The following is a 12,992-nucleotide window of genomic DNA, read 5'->3' as shown; positions in this document are numbered from 1 at the left end:
GTTGTAAACTTTTTTTACCCCTTATTTCAAAGCAAAACATTTCCAGAACTGAAAATTAAAAAACAACTTTTTTAGGGCTTCCCTGGTGGTCCAGTGGTTGAGACTGTGCTTCCAATGCCAGTGGGGGCGGGGGTGGGGCGGCACAGGTTCAATCCCTGGTCAGGGAACTAGATCCTGAATGCCTTGAGGCATGGCCCCCCCCAAAATTAATTTAAAAACCAAACTTTTTAGCCCAGATAATAAGTCTCTACAATTGTTTACGTAGAGATGATTCCTGATGACTTTTCTTTAGTGTCTCTTGACCTGTTTAGACTCTATACTGGTTGGGGGATGCTGCTTGGAACTGCTTTCTTCCTCTGCATACCATCAATATCTCTTACTCTTTTCTTTTGGTCCTGCAGATATAAGCAAACATATAAGTAATATAGAAATTACCTAGCAAACCTAGTGCTCTAAAATGTTTAGAAGAAAAAACAAGCACATCCTTCCCTACCTGCCTGATAATACAGTTAGGCATATTCCTCCGTGTTCCTTTTTCCATGCCTTAAGACAAGTTTGAAGATGCAGTGAAAAATGTTGCCAGGGAAGCCAAAGTTGGTGAAGTGGGAGCTCATAACTTACAGAATCTTAACCTTGGTGTGCGTTTGCGTTTGTCCATCCACATTGCTTTTTGTGTCCAACAGTGGAGAACACACAGCTGACCCTGAACCTGCAGACAGAGAACAAAGGCGGTGTTGTCTCGGGTGGTGAGCTGACAATTTTCCTGGACGGGCCGACTGTTGATCTGGGAAGTGTGCCTAATGGCAGTGCCGTGACGGATGGTGAGTGCCGCCCTGCTCCCCAGGGCTGTGCCGGGACAGGGCAGGGTGGGGCGGGGCAGGGCAGGGCTGAGGAGGTCCCCAGAGCTGGGTTCTCTACCAGATATCTGGGTTCAGGTACTGCTTAGCCAGCCCTGACTCTTCTGAGCGTTGTGGATCCCAGTCATGACATGATTTTTCAAGGACTGCTTTCTGATAAAGGACCAAAATAAATGTCAAGTCTTTGTGAGTGTGTTGTTGTTTTGGTTTGAGAACAGAGAGAAACATCTTTTCATCCCACACGGACTTTGGAAAATAAAACATCTTTATTAAATGTTACTTGGGCCTGTTTTTCTTCTTCCGAATGCACTTAAACTCCCTGGGAAGCTTGAGAGTATCTTTTATGAGATGGTCTTGATTGGGAGAGGGGAACCGTGTGTCTCAGAGATTCACACCAGCAACACACAGGCAAGAAGCAGGGAAATCGGAGAGTGGTTTCTGCCTCGTCCTGAATGTGGGCGGTTTGTTTCTTTTCATCTAGTTTGAAATTAGTCACCTTTGGATCTAGCAGGAAATTATTTCATGACATCTGAGGTCTGCAATGGGTTGGCTCTCTGCATAATTTTTTCTCATTAAATGTGATGTAACTATGGCGTTTTCCAGGCCCCAACCAGGCTTTCCATAGGTGCAGGGGGTGAGATTCCAGTTCTGTTTCAAGGGCATTTGGGTGGAGTCTCAGTGACTGGATGGGCCTTACTGCTGCAAATCCTCCCTCAGCTGGGCTGCATGGTGCTTGGGGCGCTTTAGGTGCATCTAGAGAACATGCGTCATTCACTCGTTCAGCACATATGTCCATAATTGAGCACTGGGTATGTACTAGCTCCTGGCCCAGGTGCTGGCCGGATGGCAGGGGCAAAATTCACATGGTCTCTGTTCCCTAGAGCTTGTGATCTACTTGACAGGGGCAGGGGATATTAGACACCAAACGAGTAAATGCACAAATAATTATATAATCATAACTGACCTGCTAGGAAGGAAGAGTGCTGGGTGGTGTGAGGTTCCTCCACTTTAGGGGGAATCTCATCTACATTAGGGACCCAGAGAAGATTTTCTTTGAGGTCTAGCAAGTCTCTAGCTAGACTTGCTAGAACATGAGTTTAGACAGGCCAAGGTGGGGATGTGAGGTGTTGGGGTGGCTGAGTAAGAGGTAGAGGGGTCTCAGGCGCAAAGGCTCTCAGATGGAAGCGAGTGTGGCCTTTCATAGGCATAGGGACAGCCAGTTGGATAGTGAGGAGTGAGAAAAGTAGAGTGGTGGGAGATGAGGCCAGTTCGATCACACAGCCTCCAAGACCTCAATAAGGATTTGGAACTACAGCATAAGAAGCAGAAAGCTGTTGAAGGGTTTTTAATCAGGAGACTGTCATGATTTGATTTAGATTGGATCTGATCTGACTTTATTAAGTTTTTTAAATTTTATTTTAAAAATATTTATTTTTTTTGACCGCATCAGGTCTTCATTGTGGCCCACGGGCTCTCTAGTTGTGGGCTCAGTTGTCCTGTGGCATGTTCCCTGACCAGAGATGGAACCCATGTCCCCTGAATTGGAAGGTGGATTCTTAACCCCTGAACTGCCAGGGACGTCCTTGATTTGGCTTTTCAAAAGCTCGCTGATTGTGATGTGGAGAGATGCCCCAATTCCTTGCCCCCACTTTGCATGGTCAGCATGGCCTCTGTCTCACGTGGTGTGGTTTCATTTAATATGTAAGGCAACATGCTTGTAAAGTGCCTGAGACGTTCTTGAAGGTCTTGAGGAAGAGGAAGTGTTTCCCAGGTTTGAGCCCCTTTGTTCCTTGGCCCCATTCAGATCTCACCTGTCCTTGTTGGGCTTACAGCTGCAGCTTAGTGGACACTCGCTGTCCGTTGGGGGTAGAAACACGCCATTAGCGGTGTTGCCGTACCCACATCTCGAACAGAGGTGTGAGCTTCTCAATGTTTCTTTCTTACGATGGATCCCTTTTCCAGGTTCACAGCCACCTTCAAGAGAATCCAGCGGGACAGCCGTCGCTCCAGAGAACCGCCACCAGCCCCCCAGCACAAACTGCTTTGGTGGGAGATCCCGGTAAGACATCCTCCTCCTGCCCTGTGAAGGAGGGGGAGCCAGGAGTTGCTCAGAGCTCCTGAAAACATGTGGGAAAGTGACGAGGAACAGTTTATGTTAGAAACTGTCAGAAATTTCCAGAGAGCTTGTAACTGACTTGCAAGACTTATAAGTATGTTAATATGGCCCAGAGGGGAATACACAACTCAGGATTCCCAGACGGGTCAGTGGTTCCTTGACAAAGATGGGATGGACCAAGTTGTTTATTGCTCAGTTGAGCAGAGCTTGACTGCTTTTTGATGATCAGGTACCATGGCCACAGTTATCCTTCCAGGAAATACAAAGGAACACTTAGAGCAGTCGTTCTTTTTTTTTTTTTTTTTCTTTCCTTTTTATTTAGGCTTGCTGTGCAAAGATTTTCTCTAGTTAATGGCAAGCTGGGGCTGCTCGCTAGTTGCGGTGTGCAGGCTCCTCGTTGCGGTGGTTTCTCTTGTTGCAGAGCATGGGCCTTAGGGCACACGGGCTTCAGTAGTTGTGGTGCACGGGCTAGCTGCCCCAAGCCTGTGGGATCCTCCTGGACCAGGGATCAAACCCCTGCGACCTGCATTAGCAGGAAGATTTCTAACCAGCAGACCACCAGGGAGGTCCCCAGAGCAGTGTTTTTGTGTATGTGACATTTTCTCTCTGTACATTTTTGTTTGTGGGGCTGATCCATGATTCCCTTTGGAGTGCTGATTCAGACTTCCTGCACTCAGAGTCTGAGCTGTATTATACTTGTTATATATGCATCACAAATGACGTTATTTTTAGACTTAATTTTATTTATTGACATCTCCATCTTACACCTGTGTTAATGGTGCATACTCATCTCCATGGCCACTAAATTCCCAGGCAGGGGAGTAGTTTTAAGTATATTAGATGGGGAGGAGTTTTTATTATATATTGCTTATTGTTTCATTGTTTGTTACACTGTACAAAATTCCAAGACATTTTAAAGAAATTTTAAGGAAAAGAATCATATGGAATGTAGTTTGTAAACCAGAGTGCAGGTGAATAACTAGTAGACTCTTCCCAAACAAGTCCTGGGGCATGGGGGAATGATGCTTTAAGAAACAGAGTATATAGCGAGCTGGGGCTGCTATATACCCACAGCATCTGGAAAGACTGCACTGCGGACAGCGATCAGCCTGTCTAGATCTTGTGGTCTTGAGGGCTTGTGAGGTCTTGAAGGCCAGCAGGCGTCAGGAACAAGAGAGGGTTAGGCATTTGGATCTTCTGTCTATAGCATCATCAGGAGCAGAGGTACCATTTCCCTGTTGTCTCTTCTCCAAGCTTCTGCAGAGCTCTGGCCTCATTTCCTGAAGATGGGTCACCTAGTCTGTCACGGAGAAGAGAGACTTTCAGTTGGGAAAAGTAGCTGGGTCTCACAGGGTGGTTGTTGTTTAGTTGCTCAGTCGTGTCTGACTGTTTGTGACCCCATGGACTGCAGCACACCAGGCTTCCCTATCCTTCACTATTTCCAGGACTTTTCTCAAACTCATGTCCATTGAGTTGGTGATGCCATGCAGCCATCTGATCCTCTGTCGTCCCCTTCTCCTCCTGCCTTCAATCTTTCCCAGCATCAGGGTCTTTTCCAGTGAGTTAGTTCTTCACATCAGGTGGCCAAAGTATTGGAGCTTCAACTTTAGCATCAGTCCTTCCAATGAATATTCAGGACTGATTTCCTTTAGGATTGACTGGTTTGATGTCCTTGCTGTCCAAGGGACTCTCAAGAATCTTCTCCAGCACCACAATTTGAAAGCATCAGTTCTTCAGCATTCAGCCTTCTTTATAGTCCAACTCTCACATCCATACATGACTACTAGAGTCTCACAGGGTCAAGTACCAACAATACAACTGGCAAATCTTGTATCAGCAGTGGCACCATTGGCACTCAGAGCTAGAAGAACAGAGTCTCTTCAGTGACGAGTGGCTGGTGGAGAGGAACACCTCAGGTGCTCGCTGTGAGAATGCTGCCTCTGAGCCCTGGTGCTTGTCACTGCCATCTTGGTCTTTGAGCTGACTGGAAAATTTGTGTCAAGCACAACTGATGTCACTTAATTTGGGGCTGGAGGAAGGCAGCGTTAGGCTCTTAACAGGTTCGGACTTAAGTTCTTGAGCTGTTTGTTGCTCTGTGAAGTTCTCTGATTGGTAGACCTTGACATTCACATATCTGGATAGCCCTCCTTTGTGCTCTTGTTTGTGTTGAGGGCTGTTGATTGTTAGAGCAGTAGCCAGACTTCAACAGAAAATCGGTCGCAACTTTGCCCACAACACACAGTGGACATTCATTGGTAGTTAATTGTCAGTGGACAAAGTGCTTGTAGGTAAGTGAAGCCATATGGGAGCCTCCTCTGTCTGTCTGGCTGCTGCTTCATTTTCTACGTGTGGTCTGTGAATTTTCACAGGCCTCTGCCATCTAGGTATTCATTGTATGTTCGCGTGGAACCCACTGCCATTTGGTGGAAAACACCTGGATGTATGGCCTTTATGAAGTCACTGTGCACACAGGGAGTGGCAGGGTGGTCTAGTGGATGAGCGTGAGGCTCTGGCAGCAGATGTAGACTGAATCCTGACCTGTCATTGACTTGCTATACATTATTGGGCAAGTCATCAAACTTCTCAGCCTCTCAGTCTTTCCAGGTGTAAAATGGGGGTATTGCCTGCCTCAGGGGATCACTGCAGGAATTAATTGGGGTGAGTTAGGTGGCTCAGAAGGTAAAGAACCTGTCTGTAATGCAGGAGACCCGTGTTCCACCCCTGGGTTGGGAAGACCCCCTGGAGAAGGGAATGTCTACTCACTCCAGCATTCTTGCTGGAGAATCCCATGGACAGAGGAGCCTGGAGGGTTACAGTCCATGGGGTCAGAAAGAGTCAGACATAATTGAGTGACTAACACACAGTACCATCTGAGGGCCTTGCACACAGGCATTGCACAGTAAAGGTGGCCAGGAGTTGCATCTGGAGACTGTCTTTCACACCCCACTTCCCCACCCCCAAACCTGGGACGTAACGCATGATGAAGCATTCCTGTCCAGGAGTCTGTAGTTAGGAGGGTGATGAATCAAACCTTCAGGACTCAGGGACAATCCTCCGCTGTCCTTGGTTTCCTGTGGCAGAGAGAATGACGGGCTTCGGCCCGCTGCCTCCCAGACTAAACATTTAGCTTTCGCCGTCTGAAAGGGTAGGTTTTTCTTGGACTTGGGTGCTATTCTCCATGATCAAAGGTGCTCTGATGTGCCCATGAAGGTGAAGATTGCAGTGTGAAAGCAGCCTTTTCCTATCCTGTCCCTGCTTTATAAAGCTATAGAACTGGAACCGTGTAAGAGCTGTATCTTAAGGATTCATTTCCCCAAGTTCATCCAACAACATTTCCAGGTGCTTGCTGAACAGGACCTCGTAGCTCTGTCTCCTAGTGGGATCTTTCCCACTCGTTATGAGTCATCAGGTAGAACATCTCTAGTTGTTTTGCCATTTGGGCTGCTGCATGGAAGCCAGCACGGTATCACTACCCATGGCATAAAGTTATTAGCAGACCAGCCACGTTAGTATCCACTCAGTGGGTCTGGTTGAGTAAAGAAAGAGTTCATATCACACACTGTTGTATAGTCTTGCAATGAAATGCTGTCTGGTAGCAAAAAAATGGGGAATAGAAAGTTAATATCAATGTGTTGGAATCTCAGAAACATAATGTTGAACAAGAGCTGCAGATGACAGAAAAAGTATATAGTATAATGTCATTTATATAAAGTTTAAAAATGTAAAACTAAACCATGTGTGTGTGTATATATATATATATATATATATATATATATATATTTTTTTTATGGATACCTTCGTGGGTGGTAAAACTGTAAAAAACAGAAGGGAATCATTAACCCTGAATTCAGGAGGGTGGTTGTCACTGGTGGGTGGGTTTAATGAAGAAAAAGCACAATGAAAGCTTCTGGGTACTGGGAATGCTATTTCTTAGCCCAGGGTTTTTTTTTTCTTTAACTGAATATTTAATATATTCTTTCATTTGCATGATATATTTCACAATACAGAAACTATCATCTACCAATCTAGGTAAGCTGAATAGGGATGGTGTTTGGTTGCAGAGATTGTCGTCTACCGTTGAGGCAGACAGGTTTCAGAACTTTGGCTTTCTCCAGGCTGGATGATGAGCACTCGTTTCTCTTCCGCCCTGTTCATCTTTACAGCAGTGGAGCTGGTGATTCTAAGACGATGCTCCACACTGGCCTTGGCGGCTGCGCTTCCATCACTTAAAGATCTCAGGTGGGAGAATGTCATCTGGGCCTTGGGAACAGGATCCAGATGAAAGCTGGCCACTGCCAGACCGTGTGTCAGAATAGCAGTAATCATGATGGCCTGAGAGGGCCAGTCTGGTGCCGTTTTGTGCTTGGAGTGGGGACTGTTACGTGGGGTACCCAGGCTCTGTCTGTGAGTGTATGGGACTGTGTGTCAGAATAGCAGTAATCTTGGTGGCCCGAGAGGGCCAGTCTGGTGCCGTTTTGGGCTTGGAGTGGGGGCCGTTACGTGGGGTACTCAGGGCTCTGTCTGTGCGTGTGCTGTCCTGGCCTGCGTCCTCAGCCCGTGTTCCCTGTTCCAGTGTTGCGGAGCCCCCTGGGAAAGTGTGTGCTAGTTGGCATGGGGAAAGCCTTCCACACCCTCCAATAATCCCCCAGTGTTTGTTTTATTTTGCTGGAATGAGGGCTGACTTGGGAACTGTGCCTAAGTCAATTCAGGTTTTGCAGATCTCCTGTGTGCCCGGTGTCGTGCACACATCGCCTTGCATGACGCTTGCCAGAAGCATGGTGTCTGCTTTCCACATGCAGTCTTCATGGCATGTGCAATGTATGTGAAGTTTCACACCATGGGAGGCTCTGAGAGAGAAGAGATGAGTGTGTGGAGAGGAAGACACTGAGGAGAGGGAGGGCAGAAGTTTGCAGAGAGACTTGTCCACCGTCCAAGGGTTCAGTACAGTGGCTTAGGGGCTAACAGTGTTAACTAGAGAAGCTAACAGTGGGGTGAGCATGGAGCGAAAAAGAACCCAGCAGGGGGATCCCCGATGGTACTGGCAGCCCTCTTCAGAGATACTGTCAGGTGAGAAATGGTTGAGAAATTCCAGACTGAAGGTGGAAAGCCAGAGCATTGGAATCCCTCTGTGGTTTGCTGATTCTTCATCACCTGTGATTTTACCCCCTCCTCCTTGGCTATTACATGAAATTAGGGAGTTAAGGTGGTGTCAACCGACGGGTGAAACCATCATAGAACTGTCTGTGAACTGTGCTGTTGCTCCAAGCACAGACTTAAGATTCCTTCTGACTTGCAGACAGAAAAGGATAAATATCCTTTGACATCTCTTATATGCAGAATCTAAAAAGAAATGATACAAATAAACTTACAGAACAGAAAGAGATTCAGACTTAGAGAATGAACTTACGGTTGTGGGGAGGTGGAAGGGGAGAGACGGTTAGGGAGTTTGGGATGGGTGTGGACATACTGCTATATTAAAATGGATAACCAAGACGGACCTACTGTATGGCACATGGACCTCAGTTGAATGTTATGTGGCAGCTTGGATGGGAGGGGAGTTTGGGGAAGAATGGATGCCTGTGTATATATGGCTGACTCCCTTCACTGTTCATCTGAAACTATCACAACATTGTTAATCCTTAACTGGATATACCCCAAAACGAAACAAAACATTAAAAAAAAAACGAGAAAAAATATTTCTTCCAACTTGAACAACTAGCTCCTCTGTCTAGAATCCCTATAGATTTTCCATCGTCATACAGGGAAATGGTATGAGCAAATGGAAGAATGCGTTGAATTGGATTTTGGGTTCATAAAGTTTTTCACTCATAGGCCTGAAATCTGTGAAAGAGATCTTGGCTAAGAAGATATAGGGGCTTAAGTAATTAATTTTTCTTTATTATATACTATATATGTATTTATTGTAAGAATATGTGTGAATGTACATGATTGTGCATGAGCATGTTTGTGTGTGTGTTTGGTGTGAAGGGCTGGAGGCCTCTGTTCCCCATCAGCCGTCAGTATTGGGCCGTGTTGGTCAGAATCTGCATTTTAACAAGCTCCCACCCAGTTCTTTGACATGTGAGTTCATACCCTCCTATGATAGAGTTTTCATCCACCCTCCTTTCCTCTCTCCCTTTTTATCCTGCTCTGATGAAAGCATATCAGATTTATTGACTCCCTTGCCTTGGCATTAGTGACCTCTGGAGATTTAAAAGCCCTAATCTCAGAGACATGGAAAGGCCCAAGGTCTCTGGTGAGCTCTAAATAGCTCATCAGCTGTGTCTGCAGACAGCCTAGCCCAGAAAGGAAAGAAAAATAAACTTCACCGAGCGAGAGGATGCTGGGAACACTGCTGGAAGTCCTTGGGGGACCAGCGAAGACCGGGAAGCCAAGCTAATGGGAGTAAGAGGCAGATGGGAACTGAGCCTTCAGGCGCTGGGCCACTCTCTGTCATTGTTGGCCACTGCCGCCTGTCCTTCCACTGAGATGACTAAAGGTGCTTGATTCGGAACTGTAGTTAGTTAGTTATTTTTGGCCACGCTGTGCCGCTTGAGGATCTTAGTTCCCCAACCAGGGACTGAACCTGGGGCCCCAGCAGTGAAAGCACCGATTCCTAACCACTGACCACCAGGGAATTCCCTTCAACCTGCAGTGATGTGGCGATGTCACCCTGTCAGCGTGACGCTGATCCAAATGTCTTTATGGTCTCCATTCAGGTCTCCCACCCAATAACTTCTACTTAAAATCTAGCTGTAGGCTCATTACAATTGCTGGGGAAGAGAGAGGAGTAAGAAAAGGAATATGAGTAGTTTGTTTACTCATATAGTAATAACTGAGACCCGGTTCCTGCACAGAAGGAGCTTGCAGGGCTCTCTTCTGAGTAGATGGTATGTAAGGAATAGGGTTGAGACCATGGACAAGAGCTACCCTGCATTCCCAAAGCCACACATTGAAAAGTCATTATCGAGATGAAGTACACATTTATTTATATGTTAATTTATTAATTCTGCACTGATTAAAATTATGCATTATTGTACTTTTTTTGTTTTAGGGTTTTGTTTTTGTTTTTTTGGCTGTGCCACGTGGCTTGTGGGATCTTAGTTCCCTGACCAAGGATTGAACTCAGGTTTCTGGCAGTGGAAGCACAGAGTCTTAACCACTAGACCAGCAGGGAATTCCCTATTGAATGTTTGTTTATTCAGATCCGTTTTATCTCATTGGTCTTTATTGGAGGCAGTTTTTGTTGGAGGCAGTATTTGTTCCATAAACATGAATGCCAGGCTGTGAGCTGGGTTGTAGATAAAAAGATAAAAAAGTCATGGCCCTTGACATTGAGGTCTGGCATCTGGTGGGAGACAGAGGTGACAGTTCCAGTGTAGTGTGATGGACCCCATAGTGGTGGTGAGCGAAGCTAGTGGAAAGTTACCTAAATCCACCAGGGGATAGTAGGGGAAGACTTCACATGTTTGATCTGTATTTTGAAGGAGTTTGCAGACCAGTGAAGTTGGGGAAAGGGAAGTTGCTCAGGCTGAGGGAACAGCGTCGGCAAAGGCAATTGAGAATAAGAGGACTTGGCACATTTAGACATACTAGTCATTTGGTAATGTTGACACAAGATATTCAGGATGATAGCTGAAGCCAGCCATGGTCTTCAGGTCAAATCCAGGCTGCACTTGTTTGTTTGTTTAGAGCAGTGCTTGGTTCACAGCAACACTGAGCAGCAAGTACAGAGATTTCCCACCTACCACATATACACAGCCTCCCGCAGCGGGGAGCATGCCGTCAGCATCCCACAATAGAGTGGTTCGTGTTGCTACAATCATTGAACCTACATTGACAAATCATCATCCCAAATGATAATGAGAGACTTTATCTCCCAGTGTCCATAGTTTATATTAGAGTTCACTCTTGGTATTGTGTACTTTATGATTTTGACACATGTATAGTGACATGTATCCACCATTATCAGATCAGATCAGATCAGTCGCTCAGTCGTGTCCGACTCTTTGCGACCCCGTGAATCGCAGCACGCCAGGCCTCCCTGTCCATCACCAACTCCCGGAGTTCACTCAGACTCACGTCCATCGAGTCAGTGATGCCATCCAGCCATCTCATCCTCTGTCGTCCCCTTCTCCTCTTGCCCCCAATCCCTCCCAGCATCAGAGTCTTTTCCAATGAGTCAACTCTTCACATGAGGTGGCCAAAGTACTGGAGTTTCAGCTTTAGCATCATTCCTTCCAAAGAAATCCCAGGGCTGACCTCCTTCAGAATGGACTGGTTGGGTCTCCTTGCAGTCCAAGGGACTCTCAAGAGTCTTCTCCAACACCACAGTTCAAAAGCATCAATTCTTCGGTGCTCAGCCTTCTTCACAGTCCAATTCTCACATCCATACGTGACCACAGGAAAAAACCATAGCCTTGACTAGATGAACCTTTGTTGGCAAGGTAATGTCTCTGCTTTTGAATATGCTATAGCATTATACAAAATAGTTTCAGTGCTCTAAAGATCTCCTGTATTCTGTCTGTTTATCCCTCTCTCCCTGTTAACCATTGATCTTTTTACTGCCTATATAGTTTTCCCTTTTCTAGAATGTCATCTAACTGGAATCATAAAATTTGTAGCTCAGATTGTAGCCCTTCACTTAGTAATATGCATCTGAGGTTCCTCTGTGTCTCTTCATGGTTTGATAGTTCATTTGTTTTTTAGAACTAAATAATATTTCTGGTCCCATCACTTCATGGCAAATAGATGGGGAAACAATGGAAACAGTGACAAACTTTTTTTGGGGGCTCCAAAATCACTGCAGATGGTGACTGCTGCCATGAAATTAAAAGATGCTTGCTCCTTGGAAAAAATTTATGAACAACCTAGATAGCATATTAAAAAGCAGAGATATTACTTTGCCAGCAAAGGTCCATCTAGTCAGAGCTTTGATTTTTCCAGTAGTCATGTATGGATGTGAGAGTTGGACTATAAAGAAAGCTGAGTGCCGAAGAACTGATGCTTTTGAACTGTGGTGTTGGAGAAAGCTCTTGAGCGTCCCTTGAACTCTTGCAAGGAGATCCAACCAGTCCATCCTAAAGGAAATCAGTCCTGAATATTCATTGGAAGGACTGATGCTGAAGCTGAAGCTGCAATACTTTAGCTACCTGATGTGAAGAACTGACTCATTTGAAAAGACCCTGATGCTGGGCAAAGATTGAAGGCGGGAGGAAAAGGGGACGGCAGAGGATGAGACGGTTGGATGGTATCACCGACTCAATGGACATGAGTTTGAATAAACTCCAGGAGTTGGTGATGGACAGGGATGCCTGGAATGCTGCATGCAGTCCACGGGATTGCAAAGAGTTGGACACAAGTGAGCGACTGAACTGAATTGACTGAAATAATACTTCATAATCTGGACATACCACAGTTTATTTATCCATTCACCTACTGAGGGACATCTTGGTTGCTTCTGAGTTTTGACAATTTTGAACAAAGCTACTGTAAACAGCCCTGTGCAAATTTTTATGTGGACATGTTTTCAACTCCTTTGGAAAAATACAAAGGAGAGCAATTGCTAGGTTGTATGGTAAGAGCTCCTTGGAAAGAAAGTTATGACCAACCTAGATAGCATATTCAAAAGCAGAGACATTACTTTGCCAACAAAGGTTCGTCTAGTCAAGGCTATGGTTTTTCCTGTGGTCATGTATGGATGTGAGAGTTGGACTGTGAAGAAGGCTGAGCACCGAAGAATTGATGCTTTTGAACTGTGGTGTTGGAGAAGACTCTTGAGAGTCCCTTGGACTGCAAGGAGACCCAACCAGTCCATTCTGAAGGAGGTCAGCCCTGGGATTTCTTTGGAAGGAATGATGCTAAAGCTGAAACTCCAGTACTTTGGCCACCTCATGTGAAGAGTTGACTCATTGGAAAAGACTCTGATGCTGGGAGGGATTGGGGGCAAGAGGAGAAGGGGACGACAGAGGATGAGATGGCTGGATGGCATCACTGACTCGATGGACGTGAGTCTGAGT

The 12,992-nt window shown here is 45.8% G+C and overlaps 1 protein-coding gene across 1 annotated transcript in view; it reads left to right on the top strand.

Annotated features, from left to right (window-relative positions):
• Positions 1-12,992, top strand: part of WWP2 (WW domain containing E3 ubiquitin protein ligase 2) — a 143,608-nt gene that overhangs the window by 56,407 nt on the left and 74,209 nt on the right. Inside the window, exons 5-6 of the mRNA XM_005896501.3 lie at positions 684-821; positions 2,820-2,916. Of these exons, the coding sequence (XP_005896563.1) occupies positions 684-821; positions 2,820-2,916 (235 nt within the window). The remainder of the gene's footprint in view (positions 1-683; positions 822-2,819; positions 2,917-12,992) is intronic.

This window comes from Bos mutus, chromosome 18 (genome assembly GCF_027580195.1).
Source record: "Bos mutus isolate GX-2022 chromosome 18, NWIPB_WYAK_1.1, whole genome shotgun sequence".
Classification (NCBI taxonomy): domain Eukaryota; kingdom Metazoa; phylum Chordata; class Mammalia; order Artiodactyla; family Bovidae; genus Bos; species Bos mutus.
Note: the sequence above shows the minus strand (reverse complement) of the source record. Positions and strands in the feature narration are given on the sequence as shown.